Here is a 22,913-nt window from a genome sequence, read left to right as displayed (position 1 = left end):
TGCACACTCAGATCCACAGAAGCTTTAACTCTTGAATAAGTTATTGTTCAAGTAGCTTTAACAAATTATGTAGGGAAACGGACTTTGGCCCAGTGGTTAGGGCGTCCATCTACCATATGGGAGGTCTGCGGTTCAAACTCTGGGCCTCCTTGACCCGTGTGGAGCTGGCCCATGCGCAGTGCTGATGCGCGCAAGGAGTGCCCTGCCACACAGGGGTGTCCCCCGCGTAGGGAAGCCCTACGCGCAAGGAGTGTGCCCGTGAGGAGAGCCGCCCAGCGTGAAAAGAAAGAGCAGCCTGCCCAGGAATGGCGCCGCCCACACTTCCCGTGCTGCTGACGACAACAGAAGCGGACAAAGAAACAAGACGCAGCAAATAGACACCAAGAACAGACAACCAGGGGAGGGGGGGAAATTAAATAAATAAATAAATCTTTAAAAAAAAAAAACAAACAAATTATGTAAAAACAAGTTTGTTGATTTTTGGTTTTGTTTTTTTTCTATGATTGAAATTCTAAGTCAAGGTAAAGGGAATGTTAAGCTGTGGTGACTAAATCTAGTTTCTGTGGTAATATGAAAGATACTGCAAGTAAAGGGAACTATATAAAAAAATAAGAGGAACAGATGTGGCTCAAGCAATTGGTGGCTGCCTCCCACATGGGAGGTCCCAGGTTCTGTTCCTGGTGCTTCCTAAAGGAGACTCACAGACACTGAAACCACCACAATGAGCAAGACGCCCAAACTGCCACAACCAGCAGATGCTGCAACTGCTGCACCTAGAGGGACACAACCAGCAGGAAGTGGAAGTCCTCAAGTGGATGGGCACTTGCCTCCCACATGAGAGGTCCTGGGTTTTGGTTCCTGGTGCCTCCCTCAGGAAGACAAGCAGACAATGAGCAAGACAGATGAGGGAGCCATCTTGGAGGGGGTGTATGTGTAAAGATTAAAATAAAAAAAAATGTAGTTCATCTACTGAACAAGATATACCAACACCCCTTTTAAAAACAATGGAAATTACTTTAGAAACTCCGAACTTTTTATGAAGAGTACATTGAGAGGAGTGGCTGTAGCTCAAGTGGCTGAGTGCCTGCTCCCCTTGTACAAGGTCCTGTTGGGTTTGATCTTGGTACCTCCTAAAAACAAAACAAATACCATCTCTCACTGAGGAGCCGATGTAGCTCAGTGGTTGAGTGCCTGCTTCCCATGTACAAGGACCCTGGGTTCAATCCCTGGTTCTTTTATTTAGGATCAGCCTCCTAAATAAAAAGTACATTGAATAGTATAATCCTCTGATTCAAATTTGTTTCCTTTCTAGTGGTGTATCTGGGAGTCAAGGCGCCAGAAGATTAGGCCTAGCTGTGCCACTCACAGGGGTTTGAGCACTCTTGGCACTGTTCTCTCCTAATCACATAAGAAAATGGACTCTATTAGATGGTTCACACATCTTCGGAAATGCCATTTTTTGTCTTAGGATCCTCAGTGTTGAGGTGTGAAATCCTTTTAGCGGTTTCCCTAAGCCTGCATATATCCCAGTGCGTAAAGTGGTGCCTGACTGGATGGTTAGATTAAGAAGACACTCAATTCATGGCACTTTAAAAAAATTCTTAATAAAATCAGCTTAAATTTATTGAGTACTGCAGTTTAGAAATTTTATCAATAGTTTATAAAAGAAGCAATGAAACCAGTCTAGACCATCAAAGTCTAGAGGCTAAGGTTAGAGTAATTGTATTTGTCAGGTTTCTCTAGAGAAATAGAACCAACAGGAGAAATCTGTAAATATTATGAGATTTTATAAAATTTTCTCATACCACAGTGGGAATATGAGTCTAATTCCGAATGGCAGGCTGCAAGCTGAAAACTCTGATGAAGGTTTTTGATGAATTCCCTAGGAGGCAAACTGGCTGGCTGAAGTAGAGATGAAAATTCTCTCTTCTGACTGCTACAATCACTTCTCCTTTTAAGGTTTTTAACTGATGGGATGAGACATCTCATTACTGAAGGTAATCTGTTAATTGTAGATGTATAGATGCAATCAACTTACTGATGATTTAAGTCTATATAATGTCCTCATAGTAACAATTAGACCAGTGCTTGATTGATGAAGCAATCAGGCACGATTACCTGGCCAGGTTGACACGTGATCCTAACATTCATAGTACAAGACAACATAGTACATAACAACAAGAACTTGGGTGTTCTTTTTTTTAAAGATTTATTTATTTATTTATTTATTTCTCCCCCTTCCCTCCATTGTCTGCTCTTTGTGTCCATTCACTGTGTGTTCTTCTGTGTCTGCTTGTATTCTCATTAGGCAGCACCAGGAACCAATCCTGGGACCTTCCGGCGTGGGAGAGAAGCAATCATTCTCTTGCGCCACCTCAACTCCCTGGCCTGCTGTATATCTCGTCTCTCTGTGTCTCTCTCTTTTTTTTTCAATTTATTTTTTATTTATTTCTCTCCCCTTCCCCCCCTCCCCCCAGTTGTCTGCTCTCTGTGTGTTCTTCTCTGACCACTTCCATTCTTATCAGTGGCACCGGAAATCTGTGTTTCTTTTTGTTGCGTTATCTTGTTGTTGTGTCAGTTCTCCATGTGTGCGGTGCCATTCCTGGGCAGGCTGCACTTTCTTTCGCACTGGGTGGCTCTCCTTACGGGCGCACTCCTTGCGCATTGGGCTCCCTTACGCGGGAGACACCCCTGTGTGGCAAGGCACTCCTTGTGTACATCAGCACTGCGCATGGGCCAGCTCCACACGGGTCAGGGAGGCCCGGGGTTTGAACCACGGACCTCCCATGTGGTAGGCGGACATCCTATCCATTGGGCCAAGTCTGCTTCCCTCTCTGTGTCTCTTTTTGTTGCATTATCTTGCTGCCTCAGCTCTTCACATGGGCCAGTACTCCTACGTGGGGCAGCACTCCTGTACAGTGTAGCACACTTGCTTAGGGCAGCACTCTACGTTGACCCGACCCGCGGATCAGTCGAACCGAGACCTGAGGGAGGGAGTGGGAATGAAAAAGGGACAAGAGACACAAAGAATGGAGGCAAGACAAGATTCTGATCAAGCCTCGTTTATTGAGGGTCAGTCAGGGGTTCTTATAGCCAGGGATGAATGAAGTGGTACATACTGACAACACATGTGTCAGTAAATAATTGGTTAACTAGATTTTGATTCTCGTGCCACACGCAAGTGCAGATGGTTATTTGGCAATGTCCACCGGAAGTGCTCTTTAGGGACTGCCTAATTGGAGCCCCAGGGAGTGGCGTAAGAATAGAAACTTAATTACTTCAGCGAGGATGGGGAAAGGAATCTTAACCGGGTTAGTATCTAAAAATAGTGCTTAGCAACAAGATGACCAATACAGCACCTGTGCCAGAGGCAGCATCCCACACTACGTGGGCCAGCTTACCACACAGATCAGCTTGTCTTCACCAGGAGGCCCTGGGTGTTGTACACTGGACCTCATATGATAGAAGGGAGCCCAATTGCTTGAGCCACATCCGCCTCAACCTTGGGTATTCTTAGTTCTAATTCCAGCTCTGAAATTTATTAGCTGATCATATGTTCACAATGACAAACACATGAAAGGTAAAACACGTTAATTTGTCTTTTAAAAATTTGAAAAATTGAAGAAAAAAGTATATATCCACTTACTTAGGGAACCACTCGACATGTTCTTCCCAAGGATCATCTTACCAATTTCTTGAACATTCATCACAGGAAAAAAACTGCAAATTGTCCTTTTATCTGCATATATAAGAAAATACTTAGATTGCCCAGCAACGGCACCAAGGGGTAGTCAGAGGATATATCCCCAGGAGTTGATTGATCTGCACTTCAGCATACTCTTGTCTGTCTGAGTCTCTGCCCATAGCCCTGCTACCCTAAATGACCACATCCCACCTTCTGGGACCCTGCCCCTTGGCCAATACTATACTTCATATTCTGAACACTAAACTGATTCACTCAATACGCCTGTTTGTTTTTTTTAAAGATTTATTTATTTCTTCCTTCCTCCCCTCCCTTCCCCTCCCCCCTTTGTCTGCTCTCTGTGTCCATTTGCTGTGTGTTCTTCTGTGTCTGCTTGTCTTCTTTAAAATGTTTTTTTAAAGATTTATTTTATTTATTTCTCTCCCCTTTCCCCCTACCCCCCCCGCCCTGGTGGTCTGTTCTCTGTGTCTATATATTTGCACCTTTGTCCACTTCTGTTGTTGTCAGTGGCACGGGAATCTGTGTTTCTTTCTGTTGTGTCATCTGGTTGTGTCAGCTCTCCGCATGTGTGGCACCATTCCTGGGCAGGCTGCACTTTCTTTCGCGCTGGGCGGCTCTCCTTATGGGGCGCACTCCTTGCGTGTGGGGCTCCCCTACGCGGGGGACAGCCCTGCATGACACGGCACTCCTTGCGTGCATAGCACTGCGCATGGGCCAGCTCCACACGGGTCAAGGAGGCCTGGGGTTTGAACTGCGGACCTCCCATGTGGTAGACGGATGCCCTAACCACTGGGCCAAGTCCGCTTCCCTGCTGTCTTCTCTTTAGGCAGCACTGGGAAATGACCCTGGGACCTTCCAGCATGGGAGAGAGGTGCTCAATCTCTTGTGCCATCTCAGCTCCCTGATCTGCTGCATCTCTTATTGTCTCTCCTCTGTGATCTTTACATTGTGTCATCTTGCTGCGCCAGCTTTCCGCTCGGGCCATCTTGTAGCGCGAGCCAGCATTCCTGCACTGGCCAGCACTCCGCTCAGGCCAGCACTCTGCGTAGGCCAGCACTCGCCTTCACCAGGAGGCCCCTGGAATCGAACCCTGGACCTTCCATATAGTAGACAGGAACCCAATTGCTTGAGCCACATTTGCTTCCCCAATATGCCTGTTCAAGTTGCTTTTGGAGCTGGTCTTTTGCTATTTGAACTCTCAGTGCCAAAGTAAGAAAAACAGAAAAACCCCAGGATTCACTGAAGTAAAACACAGAGACCTAAATTTCAGCTTTGTCATGAAATTTCTGTGGAAACCTAGGCAAATTTCTTAAACTCTTTGAGCCTCAATGAACTCAGTGTGGAAAGAGGGACAGATTTCTTGGAGTAGAATTAGTGCTCAATACCATAAAGTAGATATTTGTTACTTAAATTCTCATCTATAACTGTCATAAAATAACATCAATGGCACGGCAGGACAATTCAAACAAACTGCAGTTTTCTGAAATACAATTTGCCTTACGTCTTAGAATTAGCGCCAAGATTAAAAACAAAATAAAACAAAAAAAATACCCCTAATACTGAGTAGAAAATAAGAGAACCAAAGAAAGATCATCCAAGAACAGTGGAAGTAGGCTGGGTGAGAGGGAATCTGTGGTCCAACTGACCTCATAACTTTTTAGGACCTTAACAATGCAGCCAGTATTTTCTAAGGTCAAAATTTAAGGAAAAATAACTTACTTTTTTAAAAAAATCAATTTTATTGATACATATTAATAAAGCATATAATGTATCCAAAGTGTACAATCGATGGTATCTGGTATAATCACATAGTTGTGCATATATCATTTTAATCATTATTAGAGCATTTTCATTAAAAAATAACTTTCTGATTATATGTATATGCTTGACAAATTAACATTTTCACTGAACTAAACCCAAAATAAGCTAAAATAAAATATCTAAAGTTGATTTTTAATAAAATAAACCTAATACCTAATATAATACATTTAATAAGTAGTCTCAAAATATTGCAAAAGTAATTAAATATGGAACCTGAAATTAAAACTCCAGAGAAACACTTCAGAAAACTATTTCAAGTTACCTGTAAAGACAAAGCCAGCAGCTAAGAGAGCTCACTTTGGGATGCTCCTTGGACATAAAATGGCCAATTCTTGGACAATTCAAGCCTGGCCTTCTCTTTGTGATCTCTTATTTTGTCCCCTCTTGGATTGCTTTCCAGAAACTTCAACTTTACATCATATTTAACAATCATGCCCAGAAGGAATTCACAATCTAGGTATAACTTCTTGTGATCTATGAGGAGTCTCCTGAGGTGGGTACCAAAGAGGATTAAGTTACAGTGGAAGCACTGAATCCCAGATTTCCGCCATTGGTATAAAACCTAGCAGGTTCCATCTCCTGAGGCATCCAACAACTGTATGATATAGAGGTCACAAAAGTCTTTAACCTTTTTGCTTCTCTGTGCATTCGTGAATTAAAGTCTTTCTGCATTTGTTCTCAGACTTTCTGTTCCTCTTCTTCTGTTTTCTTTGCAAATTTAATTGTACCTGAGTCCAGAAGAACAGATAGCTCTGGGAGCAAAGCATAATCAAACCAGGAAATCCTCTCATCCAAGATCTTCTCCTGGTGTCCATTTGCTGAAAAAGGAAGGAAAAACAGGTAGGAAAGAGTATTCTCCGTTTCTGAAGAAGGCAGGAATTGAAAGAATGACCAGATTTTTAAATCAAAAGAAAACATGAATGGGAATTTATAAAATATTTATATTCTCTCCCTTAATCAACAAATATTTATTAAGCACCTACTATGTGTCAAGCACTGTGCTAGGCAGTTTTTTTGTTTTTGTTTTTGTTTGATTGATGTGCTGGTGAAGTTTATTTACATGACTTTTTATCATGTCAATTGCACTCAAGTCCCTGAAAGTTTGTATTTCCATTAAGAATCTAGTACATTCCCAGGAAAAACTCTTTTTGCCTGCAAAAAAGAAAACCAAAACACAATCCAAGACACAGAAATTGCCCAATATTTAAAAATCACTATTTTAGTTGTATTCATCTTTTAAGTTTCAGTGCTCTGTGCCAATTATGTGCTTTAATTATGCCATGCCATAGTAATTATGGTTATAGATGTTATGCATTCCCCAACCCCTTGTGGCTTTTTTTGCTTGCTGTCTCCTCTATGTGTCTATTCACTGTACATTCTTCTGTGTCTGTATTTATTTTTATTTATTTTATTCCCCCCCCCCCCACACCCCTTGTGGCTTGCTTGTTGCCTGCTCTCTGTGTCCATTCGCTGCATGCTCTTCTATGGGTTTTTTTTCGCTTGTCTCCCTTTTTGCTGTGTCACCTTGCTGAGTCGGCTCTCCATAGTGCTTGCAGGCCGAGCAGCACTCCGCAGCGTGCAGGTGAGCCCACCTTCACAAGGAGGCCCCGGGACGTGAACCCAGGGCCTCCCATATGGCAGACGGGAGCCCAGCTGAGTGAGCCACAGCCACTTCCCAGATGTTATGCATTTTATTTTATAAACTATTTCCCCCTTAACTGTACATTTTTAAATATTGATATATAAATAAATAAATGTCTGCAATTAATGGCTTAATTACTCCCCTAATGTAGAACATTCAGGCTGTTGCCATATTTTTCTTCATAAATAAAGATGGGTTGAATAGCCTGGTAACAAAATCTTTTTTTCCAGTTTTAACTATTTCCTCAGGATAAATTCCCAAAGGAAGAATTACTGAGTCAAATCTCATGCATGTATTTAAAGATTTTTTATATATGTTGCCAAATTTGCCCCAGAGAGTGGTTATAGAGGTCCTTTTTAAATTTAATATTGTCAGGGTTTGGTTCTTCTTTATGATAACCTTGAAAATAGAAGCCAACAGAATTCCAAAATGTGGTATATGATTTCTCCAGAAACCAAGAAACCCTCACATTTTTGTGCCTCTTGTCTCAGTTTTGGAGATGGCAGGCAATAACTTGTTTTTAGATGTTTGAGGGGTCTCTAATGGCTCTGGCACAGATAATACCTAAGAATTTTACCATTTGTGCCAGGCCACTCCTTGATGGTTATTTGATTAACTGGCATTTACAGTTCAGTCTTAGCTGGATATTTGAATTAAGATATCAGCATTATATCATTAGTTTAATGAGACATGGTATTTTTCAATTCTAAGTCTTTTCTCATCAAATTGTGGGGGGAAAATACTTGTAGAAGCACTTTAATTTTATATTGCTATCCCATGAAAATGCAAATTGGTTTTGATTTTCCTCTGGAATAGGAATAAAAAAGAAAAAAAGCAGGATAACAAACATGATAGTGGCAGAGTAAGGAGCTCCAAAGAGTCAGTTCGTGCTACAGGGCAGTTAGTAATCATCCAGAACTATCTAAAGCACCTGTCTGGGGCTCCAGGAGACCAGAAGAGGATCCTGCAATATCCTTGAAAGAATAGATGGAGGAGACTGCCCATTTGCAGAGAAGATTCGTGAGTAGAGCACTCCACCCCACGGAGGCCGGTGCCCATCCTCCACTGGTGGCAGAGGCTGACTCAGGGGCTATTCTGTGGCTGGAATTGGAAGCTTCATTTTGCAAAATGGGGAAAGAAGAGACAGTTGGGTGCCAGTATCAGCTATTGATTAGTAAATTCAGCTGGCTAAGGTATAACTCTAAGAATGGCTAAAGTTTGAATCTGTCCAAGTCAGAAAGAGGCTGGTAGCCACCATCTTAACTGTGCACCTGGCACAAGGGGAAGCAGGGCTGAGTGAAAATCACAATGCTGGTAGAGACTGGCTTCTTTCCATCTAGATTGGATTGCAGCTCTAACATAAGCCCCAGCCCCTCCTATGGCAGGGAGGAAGCTGGTGGTACCTGTGCCAGCCTATCTGGGAAGATACAGGCCATGCCACGGAAGCTGGTGATCATCCTACTCTAGCACTGCAAGCCACCTCTGGAGCTGTTCTGGAGCTAAGACTTGAAAGCTCCATTTCTTAAAAAAACAAGGGAGGAAGAGATGGTTGACCACTGACTTCAGCTACTGAATAGTAAATTCAGCTGGATAAAGTATAACCCTGAGAACAGCTAAAGTTTGAACTGTCCAAATCAGAAAGAGGCCAGTAGCCACCATTTTTACTCTGCCCCCAGTGGTTGGGGGTGGGGTGGGGGGAGCCAGGCTAATTGAAAATCACAGTAACTGTAGGGACTGGCTTCTTTCCACCCAGATCAAACTGCAGCCCTAGCCTAGGCTTCAGCCCCACCTCTGGCAGGGAGGAAGCTGGTGGGCCCTGCACTAGCCTCTACAGGTAACTGCAGGTACATTTGGCACAGACCCCACTCTCTTGTACCAAATTCTGTTTTAGTCAGCCAAAGGGGTGCTGATGCAAAATACCAGAAATCAGTTTTTATAAAGGGTATTTATTTGGGGTAGAAGCTTACAGTTACCAGGCCATAAAGCATAAGTTACTTCCCTCTCTAAAGTCTATTGCCACGTGTTGGGGCAAGAGGCTGCCAATGTCTGCCAAGACATCTCTGGGCTCAGCTGCTGTGCTCTTTCCACAAGACCAACTGTAGACTATCAGTTGAACGGCTCTGTCTCTTTCCCCAGGCCTTCTACCGTGTCTAAGGAGCCATCTTGTTTGCTCTGTGTTCTTCTCCTGTGTTTTCACTTCCAAGGCTCCAGCTCAAAACTCACAATTCTGTCCTTTGCATGTCTTTTCTCTACTTACATGGCCCAATCAAAGTCTTATTCATAATTTAAACAATTCAAAGTGATACCTCTGACAGACCAGTTTACATACATAATCCGATAACTATATTCGGAATTCATAAACAATGACAAACTGCTACAGAAGCATACATAGAAAAATTGCAGATCTTATAGAATTAAATGTGCAATAAATGAAATGAAAAATATGCTGGAATTATATAACAGCAGATTTGAGGAGGCAGAATAAAGGATTGGTGAACTTGAAGAAATGGACTCTGAACATACAAAAGAACAGATGAAGAAAATAATGGAAAAAAATTGAACAAGGTCTCAGGGAACTAAACGACATGCAAACATACATGTCAAGGATGCCCAGAAGGAGAAGAAAAGGGAAAAGGGGCAGAAGGAGTACTTAAAGAAATAATGGTAGAAAATTTCTCAACCCTGTGGAAGGACAGAGATATCCGTGTCAAAGAAACACAACATACTCCCATTCGAATAAATCTGAATAGACCAACTCTGAAACATATATTAATCAGAATGTCTAATGCCAAAGACAGAGAATTCTGAGATTAGCAAGAGAAAAGCAATGCATAGCATATAAGGGATACCCAGTAAGGCTAAGTACCAATTTCTCATCAGAAACCATGGAGGCAAGACAGCAGTATGATATATTTAAGATATTGCAAGTGAAAAACTTCCAGTCAAGAATCTTATATCCAGCAAGATTGTCTTTCAAAAAATGAGGGTAAATTTAGAATATTCACAGATAAACAGGAACTGAGAGTTTGTTACCAAGAGACCAGCTTTGCAGGAAATACTAAAGGAGGTGCTACAGTCTGGAAAGAAAAGACAGGAGAGAGAGGCTTGGAAGAGAGTCTAAAAATGAAGATTATATCAGTAAAAGTAAAAGTCTCAAAAGAGTGGTGAAAATAAAATATGACAGATAAAACCCAAAGGTCAAAATGGGTGAGATAAGAACTGCCTTTACAGTGATAACATTGAATGTTAATGGATTAAACTCCTCAGTCAAAAGACACAGACTATGGAATGGATAAGAAAATATAAGCCATCTATATACTGTCTGTAAGAGACTACCTTAGACCCAAGAATACCAATAAATTGAAAGTGAACACCTGGAAAAAGACATTCCATGCATGTGGTAACAACATCAACAAAAAAAGCCAGCATGGCTATACTTATATCAGATGAAACAGACTTTAAAAGACACTAACAGTGCACATTCTGAAGATGAAGTCAGGAAGAAAAATTCCATTTACAATAGCAACTAAAAAACTTAACCAACAATGTAAAGCACTCGTATTCATAAAACTACAATGCATTGTTAAAAGAAATCAGTATTTGAAAGAACACTCCATTATCATGGATTGGAAGACTAAATATCATTATATCTGTATATCTGTATATCTACCCAAAATGATATACAGATTCACTGCAATTCCAATAAAAATTCTATCAGCATTTTTTAAAGAAATGGAAAACATGATTATCAAATTTATTTGGAAGGGTAAGTAAAGGGCTCCAAATAGCCAGAAACATCTTAAATAGGAAAAGCAAAATTGGGGAAATCTCGCTTCCAGACATTAAATCTTATTACCTAGCTACAGTGGTAAAAACAGCATGGTACTAGCATAAAGACAGACAAAGAAACCAATTGAACTGAAGTGATGGTTCAGAAACAGACCCTTACATCTATGGTCAAGTGATTTTTGACAAGCCTGTCAAACCCAGCCAGCTCAAGCAGAACAGTCCATTCAACAAATGGTGCTGAGAGAACTGGTTATCCATAGCCAAAAGAAAGAAAGAGGACCCCTATCTTATACAAAAATTAACTCAGAATGGATCAAAAACCTAAATATAAAAGCAAGAACCATACAGCTTTTGGAAGAAAATGTAGGAAAACTTCAAGACCTAATGGTAGGTAATGGATTCTTAAAGGAGATAAGAGCAGGACTGAGATGGACTACTGATGCTTAATGTATGTAGAAGTTTTAATTAACTTGGCTATAAAAGTATGGAAATGGATAGAGTTGATGGTAACACATTATAGTGAGTAGCAACTGGTTTATAAATAGGGATGTGGCTGGAAAGGGTAGTCTAGGGATGTAAATGTCAATTCAAAGAAAGCTAGAGAATAATCTGGGGACAGAATAACACAGTAAACCCAGAGGTGGATGAGAATTGTGATTGTTGTGGTTGATGGTACAGATGCAAGAGTGTTGTTTGTGAGCTAGAGTAGACGTACATCACTATTGCAGGGTGATGGGAATGTGGAGAAGCATGGGAAAAATAAAATTGGAGTGACCTGTGGACTGTGGTTAACAGCAATACTGTAATACTCATGCATCTATGCCAAAGATGTACTGTATTGATAATGAGGAAGTATGGAAAGAGTGTGCCAATGTATGCTATGGACCATGTTTAGTGGTAATAGTCTGATGATATTATCTTATAATCTGTAACAAGTGTTCCACCATGGTGTAGTGTGTTGATAGTAGGGTGTTGTATGGGAATTCTGCACAAAGTGCATGATTGTTTTATAAGTTCACAACTTCTGTAATAAAAATACATTGTAAAAAAAAACAATAATAGGGTGAGTTGTAAGGTATGGACTATATTTACTAGTAAGATTTGGGTGGTATTCGTTCATTATTTGTAAAATATGTCTAACAGCAATGCAAGTGGGTGGTGGGTTGATATATGGGACCCCTGTATGATGTTATGCTTGTTTGCTTTATAAGTTCACAACTTTTACTATACACTTACTACTTATGTATGTTCATGTATAAATGATGTAAAATATAATAATAATAATAATAATGGTGTTGGTTGGGGGGCAAATACACCATGTAAGATACTTTGGTTAGTAGTGATATTTTGAGAATGCTCTTTCATCATTAGTTAAAAATGTTTCACAATGGAAGCAGATATGGCTCAGGTGATTGGGTGTCCTCATACCACATGGGGGGTCTTGGGTTTGGTTTTTGGTGCCTCCTGGAGAAAAGAGCTGGTGCGGTGGCCAGGCATGGCGAGCTGATGCAGCAAGAGGACACAACAAAAGAGACCCAAAGAGGAACAATGAGAGACACAACAAACCAGGGAACTGAAGTGAATCAGGTGATTGAGTACCTCTTCCACATTGGAGGTCCTGGCTTCAGTTCCCAGTGCCTCCTAAAGAGAAGATGAGGAGACACAGAGTACACAGCAAATGGACACAGAGAGCAGACAGCAACTGCAAACAATGGGGTGAGGGGGGGAATAGATAAATCTTTAAAGGAAAAAAATGTTTCACAACAATGCAAGATATTGGTGGTCTGGTGAGGTGTGGAAGCCCTGTGTGATGTTTTGTATGTTTGTTTTATAAGTTCACAACTATTACTATACATTTATTGTTTATATGTGTTTATTATGAGCGATATACTTCAATAAATAAAAAAATAAAAATAAAAGAAGAAAGCAAACTGAATGATAGAATAGTAATACCCCTTAACTTGCACCATGATTAGCACCATGTCAGGAATGCCTAAAGCTAATGGAGACATCCCCCTTTTTCCATTACAGTCCTCAGTTAATTTTCTTTATCCATCAACTTTTATCACAGAGCCACGCCAGACTTTTAAACAAAGAATTCTTGGTCACTTGGTACATCTGCCTTTAACATGTCTTTAAATAGGACTGAAATCACTTCACACCTCCAAGATATCCTATATTGTTTCAAATTATATACTTGAATGGGGCTTCTTACATAGCAGGGCAGCCCCCTCCCTGCGATCTATTGAAAGTCAGCCCTGGACACGGGTTTGTCCGGGGACCGCGCGCTCCTCTACCGGGGAGGAGCTCGGTCTCGCGTGCCCCCGGCTCCCGCGTAGGAGCGGTTCCGGTGTCGCGCGCCTGCGCGGTGGGCCGCGCCGGCAGGGCCTCGCACCGCGACCTGTCTAGGACTCGGGTGGGGGTTGCCCCTGGCGGTGGCGGGAACCGCTCGTCCCGCCCTGGGGCTTCTCCGCGTGCCGGGCTCTCCTGCCCCGGTGGCGTCCGCATCTCGCCGCCCCGTCTCTCCACCACCCCGCCGGGGTTTCCCCAGTCTGGCACGGGGTGGGAGAGCGGCGGCAGGGAGGAGGCGGGTGTCGCGGGGCGGCCCGCGGCCCCTTTCCCCGGGGCGCTGCGGACCGGGGGGCTGCGTCGGTGCCACGGCTCCTGCCCGCCGCGGGGCGGGGTGGGCGCGGCGAGGCCCTTGCGCTCTTAGATTTAAAAAAAAAAAAAAAATTATATGCTTGAGCAGAGTTAGGTAATTCTAAAGGTCCAATTAAAATCATATGAAGACCAGATTTTCAAGACTAGATTTTTCATGACATCCCTTTCCCTCCAGGCTTGGGTATGGGAACTCTTCCACATTCAGACATTGTGTCCATTCCAATAATATGTTGGGGAGAGGAGACACACAACTATGCAAATTTTCTTTTGTAAATTCTTAATTTAGGCCAACTTTCACTTAAAAAAAAAAAATTAGAGATGTTGTAGGTTCTGACAGTTGAGGCTTTTTGTGGATCCCAGAAAGGATCATGAGCTAATCCATTCCTGAGGGTGTGGCACCCTTTGATTGGATTGGATTAAATTGAGGGGCCTATAATTGGATTGTTTCAGTGAGGTGGGGCTTAGGGTGTGCCTTGGCCCTCTTGCTTTAGTCCTTTATAAATGGGAGACTTTATTTTGGATATGAATATCCACTTCTCCCAGCACCATAGATGTGATGGTCTGTTTCTGAGTTCTCAATTTGGTTCCTTGGTCTGTATGTCTACCTTTATGCGAGTACCATGCTGTTTTTACAATGTAGGTAGGTAATATGATTCAAAGTTTGGAAGTAGAAGTCCTCCAGCTTCATTCTTCCTTTTTAAGATGTTTCTGGCTATTCGGGGCCTCTTACCCTTCCAAATAAATTTGATACTTGGATTTTCCATTTCTTTAAAAAAAGCTGGTGAAATTTTTATCAGGATTGCACTGGATCTGTATACCAATTTGGGCAGAATTGACATCTTTTTAAAAAAAATTTTTTAGAATTGACATCTTAATGATATTTAGTCTTCCATGAACATGGAATGTTCTTCCATTTATTTAGGTCTTCTTTGATTTCTTTTAGCAATGCATTGTAGTTTTCTGAATTTAAATGCTTTTCATCCTTGGTTAAGTTTATTCCTAAATACTTTTTCTTTTAGTCGCTATTATAAATGGAATTTTTCTCTGATTTCCTCCTCAAATTGCTCATCATTAGTGTACAGAAATGCTGCTGATTTTTGGTACTAATATTGTGTCCTGCCACTTTGCCAAGCTCATGTATTACTTCTGGTAGCTTTGTTGTGGATTTCTCAAGATTTTCTAGATATAGGATCATATCATCAACAAATAGCAGAAGTTTTACTTCTTCCTTTCCTATGTGGGTGCCTTGTAGTTCTTTAGCCTAAAATCTCTAGCTAGAACTTCTAGCACTTTATTGAACAACAGTGCTAACAGCGGGCATCTTTGTCTTGTTCCTGATCTCAGCAGGAAAACTTTCACTTTCAGCATTGAGTACAATGCTAGCTGTGAGTTTTTCATATATGCATTTTATCATGTTGATAAATTTCCTTCTATTGTTAACAGTATTGCATGTTGAGAAATACTGTTAACAGTATTGCTGTTAACAAGAAAGGTGTTGTGTTTTGTCAAATGCCTTTTCTGCATCAATGGAAAGGATTATGTGATTTTTCTTCTTCAATTTATTAATGTGGTTTATTACACTAATTGATTTTCTTGTGTTGAAAACCCTTGCATACCTGAAATAAAACTCACTTGATTGTGGTGTATAATTCTTTGAGTGTGCTTTTGGATTCAGTTTGCAAGTATTTTGTTGAGGATTTTTGTATCTATATTCATTAAAGATATTGTTCTGTAATTTTCTTTTACTGTAGTATCTTTATCTGGTTTTGGTATTGGAATGATGTTGACTTCATAGAATGAGTTTGGTAGCATACTTTCCTTTTCTGTTTTATGGAAGAGCTTGAGCAAGATTGGTATTAGATTGTCTTTGAATGATTGGTAGAATTCACCTGTGAAGCCATTTGGTCCTGGGCTTTTCATCTTTGGGAGGTTTTTGATGACTCTCTTGACTTGTGAGTAGCTTGTTGAGGTCTTCTATTTCTTCCAGGGTTGGTGTAGGTTGTTCATGTGTTTTTAGGAATGTGTCTGTCTTGTCTACATTGTCTAGTTTGTTGGCATACAGTTGTTCAGAGTATCCTCTTATGACCTCTCTTATTTCTGTGGGGTCAGTGGTAATTTCCTCCTTCTCATTTATGATTTTTATTTGCATCTTCTCTCTTTTTTTTTTCCTTGTCAGTGTAGCAGTTTGATATGGTTATGAATTCCAAAAATAGATATTGGATTATGTTTGTAATCTGATCTGCATATGGGTGTGATTAAATTATGATTACAGCTTTGATTGGGCCACATCATTAGGGCGTTGAGTTCCCATCCCTTGGTGGGAACTCACAGATAAAAGGCATGGCAAAGGACAGAGTTGTTAATGTTGCAGTTTTGATGCTGGAGTTTGATGCTGGTCTTAAACTGGAGCCCCGGGGAGAGAGACAGAGCCATTTGCCTAATAGTCTACAGCTGACCTTGTGGAGAAAACAAAGGAGCTGAGCCCAGAGGAACCCAGGAATTCTGAACCCTCCCGGATGTTGGCAACCATCTTGCTCCAACACGGGAAAATAGACTTTGGTAAGTGAAGTAACTTATGCTTTATGGCCTAGTTTCTGGAAGCTCCTACCCCAAATAAATACCCTTTATAAAAACCAACCAATTTCTGGTATTTTACATCAGCACCCCTTTGGCTGACTAACATAGTTTAGCTATGGATTTGTTGATTTTGTTGATCTTCTTGAAGAGCCAACTTTGGTTTTGTTGATTCACTCTTTTTGTTTTTGTGTTTGTTCTCAATTTCATTTATTTCTGCTCTGATCTTTACTATTTCTTACCTTCAGCTTGGTTTGGGATTAGTTTCTGTTCTTTTTATAGTTCCTCTTGGTGTGCAGTTAGGTCTTTGATTTTAGTTCTTTTTTAATGTAAGCATTGAGGGCTATAAATTTCCTTCTCAGAACTGCCTTTGTGCTGTCTCATAGATTTTGATACGTTGTGTTCTCATTTTCATTAATCTCAAGATATTTACTGAATTCTCATGCAATTTTTTCACTGACCCAGTGATTATTTAGGAGTGTGTTCTTCAATTGCATATATTTTTTAATTTTCCCATTTTCTCTCCTTTAATTTTTTCCAACTTCATTCTATTATGGTCAGAGAAAATGTTTTATGTAATTTCAATCTTTTTAACTTTATTGAGACCTGTCTTGTGTCCCAACATATAGTCTATCTTGGAGAAGGACCCATGAGCATTGGAAAAGAATGTATATACTCCTGCTTTGGGGTGTAATGCTCTATAAATGCCTGTTAGGTCAGATTAATTTACCATATTATTCAAACTCTGTTTCCTTATTTTTCCTCTGTCCAGATATTCTATCAAATGCTGAGAATGGTGTATTGAAGTCTCTATTATTGTAGAGATGTCTGTTTCTCCTTTCAGTTTTGCTAGCGAGTGCCCCATATATCTTAGGATACATAAGTATTTAGATGCATAAATATTTATTATAATTTCTTCTCGGTGAATAGCCCCTTTTATTAATATATAATGACCTTCTTCAGCCCTTATAAAAGCTTTTTTAAGGATTTATTTTTATTTATTTCTCCCCACCCCCTTATTGTTTACACTAGCTGTGTCTGTTCATCTTCTTTCTTTCTTTATGAGGCACTGGGAAATGAACCCGGGACCTCCGATGTGGAAGGGAGGCACCTAATTGCTTAATCCACCTCTGTTCCCTGCTTTTGTTGGGTCATTGTGTTTTTTTAATTGCTGTCTAATGGGTTTTAAAAATTTATTTGTATTATTGTCTTTTTTAAAAAAGATAAATAGATCACATAAAACATTATGTTAAATAACATAAGAGGGTCCCATGTACCCCACTCCCCACCCCACCCCCTCCCACATCTCATTATGTTTTTCTTCTTGTGTCTCTTGTTGCATCATCTTTTTTTTAAAGATTTATTTATTTATTTATTTCCCTCCTCTTCCCCCTCCCCCACCCTGGTTGTCTGTTCTCTGTTTCTATTTGCTGCATCTTCTTCTTTGTCTGCTTCTGTTGTTCTCAGCGGCACGGGAATCTGTTTCTTTTTGTTGCATCATCTTGTTGTGTCATCTCTCCATATGTGTGGCACCATTCCTGGGCAGGCTGCACTTTCTTTCGCACTGGGCAGCTCTCCTTATGGGGCACACTCCTTGTGTGTGGGGCTCCCCTACACGGGGGACACCCCTGCATGGCACGGCACTCCTTGCGCGCATCAGCACTGCATGTGGACCAGCTCCACACGGGTCAAGGAGGTCTGGGGTTTGAAACACTGACTTCCCATGTGGTAGAAGGATGCCCTAACCAATGGGCCAAGTCCACCACCAGCGAAGAATTCTTTATCAAGCAAAATTGTCCTTCAGATATTAAGGTGAGTATAAAATATACATGAACAAGCAGAAACTAAGAGTTTTCAAAAAAGGATCCACCTTTGCAGGAAATATTAAAGGAAGCCTTAGAACCTGAAATAAAAAGACAGGAGATAGAGGCCTGGAGGAGAATATAGAAGAAACAATAGCAGAAAGGATAACCAAAAGAATAAAAGACAGGTGAAAATATGATATGACATATGTAAACCAAAAAATAAAATGGTGGAAATAAATAATGCCTTTACAGTAATATCATTGAATGTGAATGGATTAAACTCCCCATTCAAAAGATACAGGCTGAAAGAATGGATTAAAAAACATGAGCCATCCATATGCTGTTTACAAGAGACTCACCTTAGATCCAGGGATAAAAACTGGCTGGAAGTAAACGATTGGAAAAAGATACTCCATGCAAATAGTAACCAAAAAAGAGCAGGGGTAGCTATACTAACTAATATCAGACAAAACAGACTTTGAATGCAAAAATGTTGCATTACAGGAGGCCATTATATATTAATAAAAGAACAATCCACCAGGAAGATATAACAGTCATAAATATCTATGTACTTAACCAGGGTACCCCAAAATACATGAGACAAACTAGCAAAACTGAAGGGAAAAACAGGGATTCTACAATAATCATTGGAGACTTCAACACCCCACTCACATCAATAATAGAACAAATAGAACATCAACAAGGAAGCAGAGAACTTGAACAATATTATAAACAAGTTAGAGCTAACAGACTTATACAGAATGCTGCATCCAAACTCAGCTGGTTATACATTTTTCTCAAGTGTCCATGAATCTTTCTCCAAGACAGACCACATGTTAGGGCACAATGCAGCTCTCAATAAATTTAAAAAAAAAAAAATGAAATTATACGAAACACCTTCTGAGATCATAATGGAATGAAACTGAAACTCAATAATAGACAGAAAACAGTAAATCCATAAATGTGTGGAGGCTGAACAACACCCTCCTAAATAATCAGTAGGTTGAAGGGTGAAGCCAAGATGTGCCAGAGTAAGGAGTTCATAGGGTCAGCTTGTGTTACAGGGCAGTTAGTAATCACCCAGAGCTATCTAAAGCACCTGTTTGGGGGTCCCAGGAGACCATAAGAACATCCTGCAACATTCTTGAAAATATGGAAGGAGGATTCTGCCCATCTCCAGAGAGGATTCATGAGTAGAGCTATCCACGCTGCAGAGGTCAGTGCCCATAGTGCAAGCTACCTTGGGAGCTATTCTATGCCTGGAGTTGAAAGCTTCATTTCCCCTAAAACAGGGAAGGAAAACACTGTAGCACTGACTTCAGCTACTGATTAGTAAATTCAGTAGGCTGAAGTATAAATATAGGAACAGCTAAACTTTGAGCCTGTCCAGGTCAGAAGGAGGCTGGTAACTGCCATTTTTACTCCAACCCTGGCATGAGCGGAAGCAGGGCTGATTGAAAATCAGCGCTGGTATGGATGGGTTTCTTTCCATCTAGGTCGGAACCCCAGGGATGAAGCTGTGCGTACCTGCACCATCTCTCTGGGAAACTGGAAGCCATGCTGCAGAGGCTGATGCCCACCGACTGTAGTGGCACAAGCCACCTCAGAAGTTATTCTGTGGCTGGAGTTAGAAGTTCCATTTCCCATAAGTGCTGGAGGAAGAGTAAGTTGTCCACTGACCTCAGCTACTGATTAGTGGACTCGGCTGGCTAAAGTATTGTTAGAGGTTCCCCTTTCTAGGTTTGCAATAATTAACAAACTGTGACTCAGATCCCCCAACATGCATTGAGGAAAGACAGACTTCCCCCTCCTCAAGCCTATGTGTCTGAAAGCACAGCACTTCCCCAAAGATTGAACAAGCCAACCACATGGAAATAGGAGTAAAGCGAGATAGAGACCTTCACTCCCTCCAGATCAAAGCACCACCTGCTCCTACAGCATTCCAAGAAACATAACTCCCTAACCCACTACCCTCTAGCCATACAAGGGAAAAATTTCAACTCAAGGGCTTCCTATTGGCCCCTGCACCTTACTCAAACCCTCAACCCCCTCCCACTGACTATGATTTCCCCACCTAGGAATGTACTGTATAAATTCAAATCCTCCCTTCCAGCGGTGGGCTGAAGTCTATTCTTCAGAAGCCCTCCATTGAGAAAGCTTCCCAATAAACTTTCTGCCTGTAATCATTAGTCTCCATATCCCAGTGAGTGCCCCCTTTCCTTTAATAAGTACAGTCCTAGAAACAGCTACGGTTTGAGCCTAATTTGGAAAGAGTCCAGTAGTCACCATTTTGACTCTGCCCCTAGCATGAGGGGAAACCTGGCTGACTGAAAATCCAGTGAAGTTAGGGTCCAGCTTCTTTCTACCAAGATAGGACTGTAGCCCTAGCTAGGCTACAGCCACACTTCTGGCAGAGAGGAAGTGGGCAGGACCTGCACCACGCTCTCCAGCTGACTGCAAGTGCTCTCCACCAGCACTGACTGAATAGCTGGTCACCTGGCGCTGCATGCCCACACCCCAATAGGATAGGAGAGTTGCTGGGTATCATTGGCCTCTCCAGGCAATGGCAGGAGTTTTCCACCCACAAGAACTGCTTTGTTAGTGCCTTTGAGTCCATCTCCACCGCTGTCACCCATAGGATATGAGGGGGTTGGCATTCCCCTTGCCTCTCAGGGCAACTGCAGGTGCTTTGGGCCTCCACAGACCTGACGGTTGGGCACCTGTGGCTCCACCCCCATCCTCAATAGGTCAAGAGATGGACTGTGTTTGCCCAACCTCTCTGGGTAACTGCAAGTGCTTTTGGCCCACACAGCCTGGACTGATGGGTACTTGTGGATCCACTCTCACCCCAGTAGGAAAGGAGGGGGCTGGTGTTTCCACAGTCTCTTGGACAATAGCAGGTACTTTTGGCCTATAAGGACTGAACTGTCGGGTGCCTATGAATCCAACCCCATGCCCTAATAGGATAGGAGGGGACTAGTGTTTCCTCAGCCTCTCTGGGCAATGGCAGGTATTCTTGGCCTAAAGGGACTGAACTGTTGGGTGCTTGTAGAACCACCACCACCACCTAATAAGATAGGAGGGGGCTGGTGCTTTCTCAGCCTCTCTGGGCACTGGCGGGTACTTTCAGCCTCCAGGGACTGAACTGTTGGGCGTTGGTGATTCCATTCCTACCCCCTAAAGAGCACAAGAGACAGTACTCCCTCAGTCTCTCAGGCCAACTGCAGGTGTATTTGACCCACATAGATTAGATTGTTGGTCACTCCAGAGGGTCCATTTCCACCTTGCTACATCAGTTTACCTGGGCAACTGTGGTCATTTTGGACCCACACAGCATAGACTGCTGCCTACAACTATAGCTCCATCCCTGCCCAAGTTGGAAGGGGTGTGAAGCTTCATCAGTCTCTCCATGCAACTACAGACAGTCTTGTCCTGCCCAATTTGGATTATTATACATGGATGCATCTCTGTCCCTACCCCTGACAGAGGAGAAAGGTGGAGAAGCTTCATCAATTCCTGGGGCAATATGGGCAGCTTCAGCCTCCACAGCTTACAGCACCAACTACATCCTTGGCTCCTACTACACAACCAGCAAGGGAGAAAATGCAAGAAAGCCCTAAGCTAAAGGGAGAAACTGCACCCAGAATAAATACATCTAGCAAGCTAGATGCAAAAACACCAACAAAAAATTACAATCCATACCAAGAGACAGGAAGATATGGCCTAGTTAAAGGAAAAAGATAAGTCTCCAGATGACATAAAGAAGTTGAGACAACTAATCACAGATATTCAAATAAATTTCCTTAATAAATTCAGTGAGATGGCTAAAGAAATTAAGGCTATTAAGAAGACACTTGGTGAGCACAAAGAAGAATTTGAAAGCATATGTAGAAAAATAGCAGAACTTATGGGAATGAAAGGTACAATAAATGAGATAAAAAATACTCTGGAGGCATAAAACAGCAGATTTGAGGAAGCAGAAGGAAGGATCAGTGAGCACGAAGATATGGCTTCCAAAAGTGAACATATGAAAGAACAGATGAAGAAAAGAAAGGAAAAAATTGAACAGGGTCTCAGGGAACTAAATGACAGCAAAAAACATGCAAACATAGGTGTCCCAGAAGGAGAAGAGAAGGGAAAAGGGGCAGAAGGAATATCTGAAGAAATACTGGTGGAAAATTTGCCAACCCTATTGAAGGAACAGATATCTGTGTCCAAGAAGCACAACATACTCCCATCTGAATAAATCTGAACAGACCAACTTCAAGACACATACTAATCAGAATGTCAAGTGCTGAAGACAGAGAATTCTGAGTGCAGCAAGAGAAAAGCAATGCATAATATATTAGGGACACCCAATACCATTAAGTGACAATTTCTTATCAGAAACCATGGAGGCAAGAAGGTAGTGGTATGATATATGTAAGATATTGCAAGAGAAAAACTGCCAGCTAAGAATTTTATATCCAGCAATGTTATCTTTCAAAAATGAGGGCAAGATTAGAATATTCACAGATGAACAGAAACTGAGAGAGTTTGTAACAAAAAGACCAGCTTTGCAGGAAATACTAAAGGGAATTTTACAGCCTGAAAAGAAAGGACAGGAGAGAGAGGATTGGAAGAGAATCTAGAAATGATGATTGTACAAGTAACAGTAACTAAAAGTGTTAAAAATAACATGACAGATAAAACACAAAGTTCAAAATGAATGAAATAAGAACTGCCTTTGCAGTAATAACATTGAATGTTAATTGATTAAATTCCCCAATCAAAAGACACAGACTGGCAGAATGGATAAGAAAATATGAACCATCTATATGCTGGCTGCAAGAGACTCACCTTAGATGCAAAGATACTAATGATTGAAAATGAAAGGTTGGAAAAAAATATTCCATGCATGCAGTAACCAAACAAACAA

The 22,913-nt window shown here is 41.4% G+C and overlaps 1 protein-coding gene across 1 annotated transcript in view; it reads right to left on the bottom strand.

Annotated features, from left to right (window-relative positions):
• Positions 1-5,418: 5,418 nt before the first annotated feature.
• GTF2H2 (general transcription factor IIH subunit 2) overlaps positions 5,419-22,913 on the bottom strand; it is a 116,606-nt gene continuing 99,111 nt past the window's right edge. Inside the window, exon 11 of the mRNA XM_071208483.1 lies at positions 5,419-6,342. Coding sequence (XP_071064584.1) covers positions 6,203-6,342 — 140 coding nt within the window. The 3' untranslated portion in view covers positions 5,419-6,202. The remainder of the gene's footprint in view (positions 6,343-22,913) is intronic.

Source organism: Dasypus novemcinctus, chromosome 2, assembly GCF_030445035.2.
Source record: "Dasypus novemcinctus isolate mDasNov1 chromosome 2, mDasNov1.1.hap2, whole genome shotgun sequence".
In the NCBI taxonomy this organism is placed as follows: domain Eukaryota; kingdom Metazoa; phylum Chordata; class Mammalia; order Cingulata; family Dasypodidae; genus Dasypus; species Dasypus novemcinctus.
Note: the sequence above shows the minus strand (reverse complement) of the source record. Positions and strands in the feature narration are given on the sequence as shown.